The 14,511-nt window shown below is 38.6% G+C and overlaps 1 protein-coding gene across 1 annotated transcript in view; it reads left to right on the top strand.

Moving 5' to 3' along the window:
* Positions 1 to 14,511, top strand: part of itga1 (integrin, alpha 1) — a 168,951-nt gene that overhangs the window by 104,856 nt on the left and 49,584 nt on the right. Inside the window, exons 8-10 of the mRNA XM_061927416.1 lie at positions 44 to 194; positions 4,975 to 5,149; positions 5,399 to 5,472. Of these exons, the coding sequence (XP_061783400.1) occupies positions 44 to 194; positions 4,975 to 5,149; positions 5,399 to 5,472 (400 nt within the window). The remainder of the gene's footprint in view (positions 1 to 43; positions 195 to 4,974; positions 5,150 to 5,398; positions 5,473 to 14,511) is intronic.

Raw genomic sequence — 14,511 nt, 5'->3', positions numbered from 1 at the left:
TAGCAACTTGTGTGAAAGCATGCATGCACTTCCCCTCGCTTAGGACGGAAGCCTTCATGCCGGAGCGAGGAGCACGGCCCGGTGTGAAGAAAGTGATGGTGATCGTGACGGACGGCGAGTCACATGACTTCCATAACCTCAACTCGGTCATTGGCGACTGCGAGGAGGATGGCATCGAGAGGTTTGGCATCGCTGTACGTTGAAGTAATGTTATTTATTGTATTATCCTTACCTTAACAGCTAAGTTAGACAGTAACTCATGCTTGTGCTATTTATTGTTTGTGTCATGTCCTTTTATAAAGTATGAACAATCCATCATTTTTAAGAGAGTCGGAATAGCAGCACAAAATCCAAAAAAGGAGCTTTGAATACAAGTTATTTATTATTTTGTATTTGAATGAGGTACGTACGTATTTTATCCTCAAGGAAACATGACTAGGTGGAGAAATCCTTGTACATTTTGAGGCTGTCCCTCGTCAATGCCACTGGTTTTCTGTGAAATTAAGGTATTGAGACTGGCTGGAGACTTTCCCTATTCATTTTATATTTACAAACCCCGTTTCCATATGAGTTGGGAAATTGTGTTTGATGTAAATATAAATGAAATACAATGATTTGCAAATCATTTTCAACCCATATTCAATTGAATGCACTACAAAGACAAGATATTTGATGTTCAAACTGATAAACCTTTTTTTTTTTTGCAAATAATCATTAACTTTAGAATTTGATGTCAACAACACGTGACAAAGAAGTTGGGAAAGGTGGCAACAAATACTGATAAAGTTGAGGAATGCTCATCAAACACTTATTTGGAACATCCCACAGGTGAACAGGCAAATTGGGAATAGGTGGGTGCCATGATTGGGTATAAAAGTAGATTCCATGAAATGCTCAGTCATTCACAAACAAGGATGGGGCGAGGGTCACCACTTTGTCAACAAATGCGTGAGCAAATTGTTGAACAGTTTAAGAAAAACCTTTCTCAAGCAGCTATTGCAAGGAATTTAGGGATTTCACCATCTACGGTCCGTAATATCATCAAAGGGTTCAGAGAATCTGGAGAAATCATTGCACGTACGCAGCTAAGCCCGTGACCTTCGATCCCTCAGGCTGTACTGTACTGCATCAACAAGCGACATCAGTGTGTAAAGGTTATCACCACATGGGCTCAGGAACACTTCACAAACCCACTGTCAGTAACTACAGTTGATCGCTACATCTGTAAGTGCAAGTTAGAACACTTCTATGCAAGGCGGAAACCGTTTATCAGCAACACCCAGTAACGCCGTCGGCTTCGCTGGGCCTGAGCCCATCTAAGATGGACTTATACAAAGTGTAAAAGTGTTCTGTGATCTGACGAGTCCACATTTCAAATTGTTTTTGGAAACTGTGGACGTCGTGTCTTCCGGACCAAAGAGGAAAAGAACCATCCGGATTGTTATAGGCGCAAAGTTGAAAAGCCAGCATCTGTGATGGTATGGGGGTGTATTAGTGGCCAAGGCATGGGTAACTTACACATCTGTGAAGGCGCCATTAATGCTGAAAGGTACATACAGGTTTTGGAGCAACATATGTTGCCATCCAAGCAACGTTACCATGGACGCCCCTGCTTATTTCAGCAAGACAATGCCAAGCCATGTGTTACATCAACGTGGCTTCATAGTAAAAGAGTGCGGGTACTAGACTGGCCTGCCTGTAGTCCAGACCTGTCTCCCATTGAAAATGTGTGGCGCATTATGAAGCCTAAAATACCACAACGGAGACCCCCGGACTGTTGAACAACTTAAGCTGTACATCACGCAAGAATGGGAAAGAATTCCACCTGAGAAGCTTAAAAAATGTGTCTCCTCAGTTCCCAAACGTTTACTGAGTGTTGTTAAAAGGAAAGCCCATATAACACAGTGGTGAACATGCCCTTTTCCAACTACTTTGGCACGTGTTGCAGCCATGAAATTCTAAGTTAATTATTATTTGCAAAAAAAAAATAAAGTTTATGAGTTTGAACATCAAATATCTTGTCTTTGTAGTGCATTCAATTGAATATGGCTTGAAAAGGATTTGCAAATCATTGTATTCCGTTTATATTTACATCTAACACAATTTCCCAACTCATATGGAAACGGGATTTGTACAAAAATCACACAAAATGTTAATCAATCTACGAAGAAGAATTTAAAATAACAAAAAGAAAATTTAACACCAACTCCAACCTGATTTACAATACTTAGGATACTAATTTACAAAGCAATTGACAAGAAATACAAATCCATGCATCCATCCAGCCTGTTGAAAAAAGAAAAAAAAAGGAAATATAACAATATCAATAGCAATAACAGTACATCATTTCTGTATTACTTTAAAAAATTTACCCAGAATAGCAAAACAAATAAATCCAGAAAAGGAACATTGAATACAAGTTATTATTAATATTAATAATTAGTATGTACCATATTTTTAGGAGTATAAGTCGTTCCGGAGCATAAGTCGCACCGGCCGAAAATGCATAATAAAGAAGGAAAAAAAACATATATAAGTCGCCCTGGAGTATAAGTCGCATTTTTGGGGGAAATTTATTTGATAAAACCCAACACCAAGAATAGACATTTGAAAGGCAATTTAAAATAAATAAAAAATAGTGAACAACAGGCTGAATAAGTGTACGTTATATGAGGCATAAATAACCAACTGGTATGTTAACGTAACATATTATGGTAAGAGTCATTCAAATAACTATAACATATAGAACATGCTATACGTTTACCAAACAATCTGTCACTCCTAATCGCTAAATGCGATGAAATCTTATACGTCTAGTCTCTTACGTGAATGAGCTAAATAATATTATTTGATATTTTACGCTAATGTGTTAATCATTTCACACATAAGTCGCTCCTGAGTATAAGTCGCACCCCCGGTCAAACTGTGAGAAAAACTGCCACTTATAGTCCGAAAAATACGGTATTTGAATAAGGGATATAAGTATTATGACCTGGTACTTGCTGATTTTGAGGCTATCACTTGGAAACTCCACTGGTTTTCTGTAGAATTAATGTGTGGAAACTGGCTTGGCCATTCTAGGATATTTCTTTTATTTTTATGTTCCCCATTAATTCTATTTACAAAAATCACTCAAAAATGTTAATCAGTCTAATGCATCCATCCATCCATCCATTTTTTACCGCTTATTCCCTTCCGGGTCGCGGGGGGCGCTGGAGCCTATCACAGCTACAATCGGGCGGAAGGCGGTGTACACCCTGGACAAGTCGCCACCTCATCGCAGGGCTAACACAGATAGACAGACAACATTCACACTCACATTCACACACTAGGGCTGGTTCCCCTGGGGGTGCGTGGTGCGATGCAAGGGGGCGGGAGGGACGCGTGTGACCATGGTGAACATGCTTCAGCAGTATCATGCTTCAAAACCGCTTCAAAAAGCAAAACGTGCTCCTTACTTTCTCATTTTGAAATAAAAATTCATTAAAAAAATGTTTTTATAACTTTAATTTTGTCCGTTTAAGTTTTTTTTTGAATTTGTTATTATGTATTTAGTTGATTTGTTTTATTTTTCAGTATCAAATGGTTCAAGTCTGTCAAAAATGTTTATAATATAAATAAGAATAAAAACAAATTCATTTTCAGGCAAATTAATGCACTTTGCATCTTTTCTGTTATTGTTTGTTGTAAGTTGATCTATAGTTCTTTCTTTTGTTTCTTTATCGCTAATGAGGATACAATGTTATGCAGAGATGTACTTATAACAATTTTATAGACAAATAATACTATCTATAGTTGCGGCGGAGAGGTTGGGGGGGCGCAAAATGTTTTCTTCGTGTTGGGGTGGGGCGCACAACAGAAAATAAATGAGAATCTCTGGTCTAATTAAAGAAAAGAGAGCAACCCCAACGCCAATCCGATCCCATCTTTACAATATTTAGAATGCAAATACAATTACAAAGCAACTGAGAAGACATACAAATACAGTACTTAGACACAATAACACAAAAATAATAACAACAGCATTTGATCAAATTATTATTTCCCCAAGAGGTAATTTACATTGTTTTGTAGAATTTTCACAATCATACCGCGGAAGTTCAAGCTAGCAGCTAGTTAGCCTGGCCTAGCTGAGCCGACTTGTGGGAAACGCTATGTTTTGTCTTACATAATGAATAGTTGTGATTTATAATTGTGATTTCAATACTGATTTTAAAAATTGTGATTATTATTTTGGCCATAATTCTTTTTTGTAGATAGGCTGACTCTCACTGTTATAACAAACCTACCATAAAAGGGAGTAAAGGGTAAAACAGGGAATCAAAATATTATTTTCCCGTAAGATGATTTACATTGTTTTCGAGAATTTTCATAATTACACTGCTAAAGTGAAGTTAGCAGCGAGTAAGCTTAGCCTAGCTTAGCCAAGCCTAATTTTGCCGACCTGTGGGGAACACAGTTTTACTTAAAATCTGGAACAATAGTGATTATTAATGATATAATATTGATCAAAAATATTTGTGATTACATTTTGGCCATGAATGTGCAGCCCTAATTTATTTTATTGCTTTTTGTGGATGCCATTAGTTACTCCAATCAAGCCTACCATAGCTTAGCCCACTTTTCTTTTTCCATTTTACCCAATGAAATGATTAAACTAGAAATAATTGTGAATATTCTTTTGGCCATTATCGCGCAGCCCTAATTTATTTTATTCCTTTTTGTAAATGATAGCAGTTAGTTTGCGTAGCCTAGCTTTGAAGACTTAATGACTTCAAAGTCTTTGAAACTTTTAAAATGCAATGAAAGTCAACCAAAACGTTTAGTTTTGCTTAGATTAAGCCTAAAAATAGGTTATAAGTTAGTTATCTTTTTTTTTTTTACCCCTAACGGAGCCTGACTAGCTATTTTCTGCCAACTTAATTGTTAAACTTTTGCTGAAATCTCAAAGTTCATGCTGGTTTGTCTTTTCAGGTTTTGGGAGACTATAACCGACAGAACAAGACTGCTGAAGAAATGCAGAAGTTTATAAATGAGATCGCCTCCATTTCCAGTCAGCCTTTACGAGATCATTTCTTCAACGTGTCAGACGAGGTGGCGCTGTTAACAATCGTGGATGCGCTGGGAAGCAAGATTTTTGCCCTGGAAGGTAATCAAACACATATACATACTTGCTAGGAATTAGAAATTAATGTACATTTAATAATACCTTAATATTTAACAAGGTTTTTTTTTAGTTGTAATTCACTAAATCCGCCAAGAGGTAGAGGAGCAGCTACTTTCTTGAAATGGTGCTTTCATCCACTGGTGTGCTAAAATATATGACAAAATGATGACGAAGATAGGACGGATTGGGGTCATTTATGCCTTTTTTACGCTTTAACTTTTCCTTTTGCAGCCACGACTGGGAATTTCACCTCCTCCTTTGACATGGAAATGTCCCAAGCTGGTTTTAGTGTCCATGCTTCCAAAGTAAGTCCAACTATTTATTTTCACAAGAATACACAAACAAGACTAAGGGGTTGCAATAGTTTCTGTATCTGCTTTTAAAAAAGGCAGTAAATCTTCCCCACAGGGGGTCGGTTTTCACGAAGAGAATTTGGACTGCTGATGATACGGTCCGTTACGGTTGGTCACATGGTTTCAATTCTCGCTGGTAATACAGATGTACAGCGCCAACTTTCAGCACTTTAACTTATTGAGTTACTCAATCACTCTAATGTGTACAATATGTGCAATTAAACTACTTTACAACCAAATATATGTATTTTTTTTACTCTGAAAAATAAAATAAATCGCTGTTGTATCCATGTTCTATCTCAAGCTTGTTTGATAAAAAAGCGAATCATTATTTAATACAGGGCTAGGATGCTAACTCAACAACAGCTCTTGAACGCATCATAATAATCCCCTCAATTCCCCCCAAAAACGGATTAACTCTCTGGACTATAAAGACAATATAACATACATCCATAAACGTGGATGCATATGCAAAAGTGCAATATATTTATCTGTACAGTAATCTATTTACATCTGCACCTTCTTTTGTAAATGCAAACACTCTGCACCTTATTGCTCTTTTATCCTGCACTACCACGAGCTAATGCAACGAAATTTCGTTCTTATCTGAACTGTAAAGTTCAAATTTGAATGACAATAAAGGATGTCTTAAGTCTAAGGCCCCGTTTACACTAAGCCAGTTACACTAAGGTTATCCAGGGTAAATCCCACCTAACCATATCCTTGTCCACACACACACACACACAATGGTCGTTTAAGACCCCCTCACCCCCTCCGTCAGCCGGCGCAACGCAACCTAATACGCATCCGCGGAAAATGCTCACGTCATAGTCACCTCCAGTGTTGCTTTGTGTGCAAGTTCTTAAATTTAACTTATCTGAACAATATCCAGTGTTGTGGTATTTCAAAATAACTGGAATTCAGTGTGCTGTGGGGCCCTATTGTAGTCTAATTTTTCATGTGTGTGAGCAAACGCACAAACACCCTGAGCATTCAGTGGAATACAGACGTGCACACTGTGGTCATACCAGCAGCACATTTGTCTCAAACCTGACATAACAATTTAAATGTCTTATTATTATAATCAAGTGACTCGTCAATTTCAAGAGATTATTTTCTAATATATGTGATTTGGCCCACTTAGACATTGTTTTTTTTTTAACCAGCTATGCACTATAGTATTTTATGCCTGGGTGGGGGTCCTGCTTTGGAAAGATTGTGTACCCCTTTCAGAGATCACATTTAGTTCCCCTTAAAACATTCACATGTTGCATGAGATGAAGTGTTTATTAACTTTCTGTCCGTAAAATAAATATTTTTATTAGCAATTATGTCGTCCTGTAACATCATTTCATGATTAATATCCAAAAAATAACATTCTTAACAAATGACAGTAGAATAAGCACACTGATTGAGGAGTAATAGTAAAACCACCTGAAATTTACACTTGACGTGTAGTGTTGGAGTTGTCCAACTTTTTGTGTGGCCATAAACGCACCAATTTCGCCACACCTAGTGTGTGTGTGACAATCATTGGTACTTTAACTTTAACTTTAACAGTGGCTAATTGCCATAGTGTATGTGTTGGTGCAGGTGAGAGAGAGAGCAAGCGGCTGCTGTTGATATAACAGATGACAAAGAGTTGCTTTTGGCTTGGTGTGTACGATAGACAATGACCAGTTTTGCTAGATAAAAGTATTTTACACATTGTTTTGGTGTGGTTATGGCCGACAAACAATTTCGCTAAATAAAGGGACCGATGGAATTCCTGTCCTCCTTTAAATGTCTCCACAGACGTTACAATAATTTAAGTGTTGACAAATATTGTTTTATCTGTTGTGGCCGCCTTTCGTCACCTGTTACTCACAGTTGCATTGCAAAATCATACAAAACAAACGATTTGTTTATTTTGTTTAGAGTGGGATTTAATTTTTTGCGCGGCATAGATTTGCTGTGCGCACAGGACGCGTGAGCAGTGCACAATCGCGCAGGTGCGCACCTTAGAGGGAACGTTGATTGTAGTGAATCACACCTGAGCCGTCATAAATTAATCAAATCTTTATTGGACATGAAAGTACACAATGTGACAAATAACATTTGACAACAATCAATCTAGGGATCTAGATATCTGGTCAGGACACTCCTCACACTTTTGCCTTCACCTTCATTGTCCATTCGTTTTTGGTGACTTTATATACTATAAGACTAGACGTTGAGTCCACGACATACATGGCGAACAATAACTGATATAGTCTGCTTTGCTAGTCCAAAAGCATTCGCTGTTGTCCATAGTCTTCCCTCAACGGCCAGGTAATACAAAGCACACGCTACCTTTTTTATCACATCCACTGTAGTCCGCATTCTCGTTGACTCTCCTTTGACAAATGGACAAAGTTTTTCGGTAAGTAGACTCACAGCTGACCTGGACATTCGAAAGTTCACTTGCCGTCTGAGAAGTGTTGTATCCCAAATAGCTGCAATCGCTTTCTCTTAAGGTATTCATGTGTGATTTCCACAAGCGTCTGTACATGTAGAAGAAGGAGAAACACGGGCATGTCTGGTTGACTCGCCTTCATATTTCCAGTGGTTAGCTCCGAGTTACGAAACCGCTTTATTATGAAGCTGGCTGTGGCGCGTTCTTTCTGACGTCACTTCCTGTGTGGGTGTGGTCTTTCTGGCGTCACTTCTTCTCTGAACTCAGTTTGTAAACGATCAATGAGTCCATACAAAGCTAAGAGCTGGAGATTCAACAAATACACGGCGCACTTACCCGTGTAAAAATTTGTCCGACGAGTGGGACCTTAAACGCTGGTTTAGTGTGGCTAAAACGGGGCTTAGGCTAAATAATTATTCACTTAAGGCTTAGTGTAGACCAGTGGTTCTTAACCTGGGTTCGATCGAACCCTAGGGGTTCGGTGAGTCAGGCTCAGGGGTTCGGTGGAGGTCAAGACACACCCGACTCATCGTGTAAATAAAAACTTCTCCCTATCGGCGTATTACGGATACGGCAACAGCAGAAGTCACACTGATTTGCAGGTGTGTCATTTGTTGTGAGTTTATGCACTGTGTTGGTTTTGTTCTTTGAACAAGGTGATGTTCATGCACGGTTCATTTTGTGCACCAGTAAAAAAACATGGTAACACTTTAGTATGGGGAACATATTCACCATTAATTAGTTGCCTATTAACATGCAAATTAGTAACATATTGGCTCTTAACTAGTCATTATTCAGTACTTATTAATGCCTTATTCGGCATGGCCTTATTATAACCCTAACCCTCTAACCCTAACCCTAACCCTAACCAAATAACTCTAAATTAAGTATTTGTTACTTAGAATATGTTCCCCATACTAAAGTGTTACCAAAAACATATAACTTTGTCTTGAATTTGAATATATATATTTTTTTTTCACTAAAGAAGGGTTCGGTGAATACGCATATGAAACTGGTGGGGTTCGGTACTTCCAACAAGGTTAAGAACCACTGGTGTAGACATAGCTTAAGTCTAAGTCTAACTGCCAATTTCATTTACAAGAGTCGGGGTTCTTAACCTTTTTGACTTCGGGGCCCAACTTTTCCACTATAGAGGGGCACAGGGCCCACTTAAATATTAACACTGATTTAATAATCTGATTCTTGATTTTAATCACATTTAATATTTATATTTAACCTACTAACAGTTTACAACCTTGTCAGATAAAATGAAAGCATGTGCTAATCACAAAAAACATAATCATGGGTTAGGTCAGGCTGATTACAAACATATTAATCAAATATACTGCAAAAAAAGGGACTTAAACTAATGAAAAATACATCAATATACAATAACGCAGTACTAAAATACATTTATTCTAACTAAATGAATAATAATATATAGGTTTCCGCGATAAACTGTCAATAATATTAAAGTGCAAATTAAGTTACAGCTTCACCCCTTTAGTCATAATTTTTGCGCTTAAGAAACGTTTCTATGACTTTAGCTCCTGACTTCTTCGGTTTGTTCGATATTGTCATTACTGCCACAGGTGGTGGAAAAGTGCATTACAACTAAGTACTGCTGCAGCCCCTACGGACCACAGCTGAGAAACACACATTTTTTGGCGGCCCTTTTGTGGGAGCTTGTGGCCCTATGGTTCAGAAACACTGTACTAGAGTATACACGCATACTTTATTGAATATCACAAATATATTGTCCGCTAGTTAGAACACAGCAGTCTCCTCTTGTCGCTAGGCAGACTTAAAATTGGCAGACATTGTATTGGCCTACACCAGTGTTTTTCAACCTTTTTTTGAGCCAAGGCATATTTTTTGTGTTGAAAAAATCCGGAGGCACACCACCAGCAGAAATCATTAAAAAACAAAACTCAGTTGACATTAAAAAGTCGTTGTCGCAATTGTTGGATATGACTTTAAAGCATAACCAAGCATGCATCAATATAGCTCTTGTCTCAAGGTAGGTGTACTGTCACCACCTGTCACATCACGCCCTGACTTATTTTGACTTTTTTGCTGTTTGTCTTCCTTTGAGCGATATTTCCCGCATCTACTTTGTTTTAGCCATCAATAATATTTCAGTTGTTTTTATCCTTCATTGTGGGGACATTGTTGATTGCCATGTCATGTTTGGATGTACTTTGTGGACACCGTCTTTGCTCCACAGTAAGTCTTTGCTGTCGTCCAGCATTCTGTTTTTGTTTACTTTGCAGACTGTTCAGTTTTAGTTTCATTCTGCATAGCCTTCCCTAAGCTTCAATGCCTTTTCTTAGGGGCACTCACCTTTTGTTTATTTATTAGACACCGTTTTACCTGCACACTTTCTCCCGCTGTTTCCGACATCTACAAAGCAATTAGCTATCGGCTGCCACCTACTGATATGGAAGAGTATTACACGGTTACTCTGCCGAGCTCTAGACAGCACAGACACTCAACAACAACACATCATTTGCAGATTATAATTACTGGTTTGCGAGAAATATTTTTAACCCAAATAGGTGAAATTAGATAATCTCCCACGGCACACCAGACGGTATCTCACGGCACACTAGTGTGCCGCGGCACAGTGGTTGAAAAACACTGGCCTACACCATGAGTTTTTCACTATTATGGATGAGTAAATTTTACATTTCACACTTACCAATTAGGGAAAGTAATTCATGTGTTTGCTTTTTCTTACTTTCATATATCTGGTGTATGCAGTTGAGAGATGTTTCATGAAAGAAGAGTGTGTGCCTGTAAAAAGTTGTGCCTGTTGCCAAGTGAAGCATGTTGCCAGGAAAGGCGCAAAAGGACAGAGAGAGTTGACACACTAAGGAAAATGTTTACATCTATAAGGATCATGTGTTAAATGTATTTGAACACATGTAAAGGGCAACTGACCTTTTGCTTAGCCACCTTGCCAAAATGCAAACTGGCCAAACACAGAGCAGCACAGAACATCTCTGCCCCGCCCACGGACACTTTCCCGATGGCGCTCTATTCGATTTGATGAGACTTTTTTTTATTGACCATTGATTGTGCAAACATGCAATCATACATTCGAATACATACACAGTTGATACATGGAAGAGACATAAAAACAATGCTTTTTCCCCCGTTTAGAACAACATAAACAAAACACAGAGATGAAAGGTGCAATAAGACATTCTAAGATAAAAAAAAAAAAAAGTTTAATTCTTGTATTTTGCATTGATAAAATACAACCATGGGCAGCACGGTGGAAGAGGGGTTAGTGCATCTGCCTCACAATACGAAGGTCCTGAGTTGTCTTGGGTTCAATCCCGGGCTCGGGATCTTTCTGTGTGGAGTTTGCATGTTCTCCCCGTGACTGCGTGGGTTCCCTCCGGGTACTCCGGCTTCCTCCCACCTCCAAAGACATGCACCTGGGGATAGGTTGATTGGCAACACTAAATGGTCCCTAGTGTGTGAATGTTGTCTGTCTATCTGTGTTGGCCCTGTGATGAGGTGGCGACTTGTCCAGGGTGTACCCTGCCTTCCGCCCGATTATAGCTGAGATAGGCTCCAGCACCCCCCGCGACCCCAAAGGGAATAACCATGCCTGTAACTACTATTGAGGACACCAGGATCATGTCCTCTGTATTTTTTAAGTGACAAAAAGAAGATGATATGACTGACTGCAAATTTGTGTAAGATATTGTGTGCGCTGTACATCACCATACGGTAGATCAGGGGTGTCAAAGTCAAGGCCCGCGGGCCAAATACAGCCCGTAAATGAATGATCTATGGCCCCCGGGACGATATTTGATTAGTATTAGAAGCGTCTCGCAGGCCACAGCCGCCTGCTGTTGTTTTGCACGCTCGAAATTTTCAAAATGGGACCGCATCAAGTCATAAAAATGGGGTTAAACAGTAAATTTTTGGGGTCCCACTTTTTTGTAACCGTTTTGAAAACAAATGATAAATGTATGCATTATCCTGTTATATCTCACATTCTATATTGTGTTTTGGGAAAAGATTGTCATAAACGTTACTTAATTCATAAAAGAAAAATAATACAAAAGAAAACCATTTTTTATGCATATGTAAATGTATTCAGTGATTAACATTCATTCATTTTCTTCTTTCCTTCATGGATCTAAACTTTACCACTGCTGGTATTTTTTTCTATAATTTTCTTGTAATCTTTTCAGAATGTGTTTGTTCTATTTTTGGCTTAAGTAAGACAAAGAAAACAGTCTGAAGTTGTCTTTATTTTTTAGTTTTAATGCCATGATTTTAATAGTCTGGCCCGCGTGTGCACAGATTTTCCTCCAGGCGGCCCCTGAGCTAAAATTAGTTTGACACCCCTGCGGTAGATTGTCCTCTCTCAATATACGATCTTTGGTCAAGCATGGCCCGCTACAATTTCAGAATGAAATCCACTTTTACTTTAAACATGATCTGATCCGAAATGTGCTGTCAACGTAACATTCACATGAAATTATACTGACAACACTAATGTTGGACCTCACTTACAAACAAAAGGGCAAAAAAAACCACCCTTTTCAGACAGAGAATCTCTGATCTTAACAATGAGTTGCTCTATGATTCCTTGCTAAGTCATTCACGGCATTTAAAAAAGGCTTAAGATCGTGCACAAGATCATAACAGTGACTGACTATTTAATCACAAACCATTTGAAATATTTGCACGTGGTTTAGTTTTCTTATGTGTTGACTCAACCAATGAACTCCAACTTTATCTCGGGTTCATCTTCCACTCTTCCGTTATTCTCATGGGTCAATTGACGCTTCCAGACACAAGACTGTCTTGTGTCTTTCTCGTCAGGGCTACACGCCAATAGCGTGCCGTTTGATTATTGTGAGCGCTTAACATGAAACGGTTTGCAAAAATGGAGGAATTTGTATCAGGTGGTTGGTTGAGTAGAGCTACAAACAAGAACATGCATTCTGTATTCATTCATTAGGTGTTTCCTGTAACAACTTAGTCTCTTGGTGTGTCTTGTACTGCTTCTGACCTTATTTATCACCTCCCAAATCCTGTGTAGCCAACGGAACGGATTGGTTCTTCTAGTTTATACGTGAGGTCTGGTTTGATCAGTCACGGCTAATAGAGGCATCATGACACAGAACAACAAGTATGTATGTTTCCACATCTCTTCCTGTTAGATAAACAATCTTTCCTGTATCTATTTAGAGCTGCAGGGAAGGAATATACAGTACTGATATGTCAACGTGTCACCTGGAACGGACTGAGCAAAGAACTCAAGCAATGTACCAATATGAGGCCGTTTAAGAACAACATAATACAGGTTTATAGTTCAACGAAAGAGTGCCCAAACTTGAGAGTGGTTTAAGATAGGAGCTGTCTCTCGGATTTATTTATTTATTTTATTTATCTATTTATTTACAGACAGACATAGTTTTGTATTTTATTATTGTTTCTTTTGTTAATATCAGAGTCCGTTCTGCAAAAAGGCCATTCCTAGAAGCACGCAGCTTATGGACAGGGACCTACAGTTAAAATATACATCATCATATAATATACAAAATACAATACAATACAACACAATACATTTCAGAATCTACCCACAAAATACCCATTTACAATTTCATTTATACAAACCCCGTTTCCATATGAGTTGGGAAATTGTGTTACATGTAAATATAAACGGAATACAATGATTTGCAAATCATTTTCAACCCATAATCAGTTGAATATGCTACACAGACAACATATTTGATGTTCAAACTGATAAACTTTTTTTTTTTTTGCAAATAATCATTAACTTTAGAATTTGATGCCAGCAACACGTGACAAAGAAGTTGGGAAAGGTGGCAATAAATACTGATAAAGTTGAGGAATGCTCATCAAACACTTATTTGGAACATCCCACAGGTGAACAGGCAAATTGGGAACAGACGGGTGCCATGATTGGCTATAAAAGTAGATTCCATGAAATGCTCAGTCATTCACAAACAAGGATGGGGCGAGGGTCACCACTTTGTCAACAAATGTGTGAGCAAATTGTTGAACAGTTTAAGAAAAACCTTTCTCAACCAGCTATTGCAAGGAATTTAGGGATTTCACCATCTACGGTCCGTAATATCATCAAAGGGTTCAGAGAATCTGGAGAAATCACTGCACGTAAGCAGCTAAGCCCGTGACCTTCGATCCCTCAGGCTATACTGCATCAACAAGCGACATCAGTGTGTAAAGGATATCACCACATGGGCTCAGGAACACTTCAGAAACCCACTGTCAGTAACTACAGTTACATCTGTAAGTGCAAGTTAAAACTCTCCTATGCAAGGCGAAAACCGTTTATCAACAACACCCAGAAACGCCGTCGGCTTTGCTGGGCCTGAGCTCATCTAAGATGGACTGATACAAAGTGGAAAAGTGTTCTGTGGTCTGACGAGTCCACATTTCAAATTGTTTTGGAAACTGTGGACGCCGTGTCCTCCGGACCAAAGAGGAAAAGAACCATCCGGATTGTTATAGGCGCAAAGTTGTAGTAGTGCCCAAGACAT

Source organism: Nerophis lumbriciformis, linkage group LG32, assembly GCF_033978685.3.
Source record: "Nerophis lumbriciformis linkage group LG32, RoL_Nlum_v2.1, whole genome shotgun sequence".
NCBI classification, from domain to species: Eukaryota; Metazoa; Chordata; class Actinopteri; order Syngnathiformes; family Syngnathidae; genus Nerophis; species Nerophis lumbriciformis.
The sequence above is the reverse complement of the archived record's forward strand: the minus strand, read 5'-3'. Positions and strand labels throughout refer to the sequence as shown.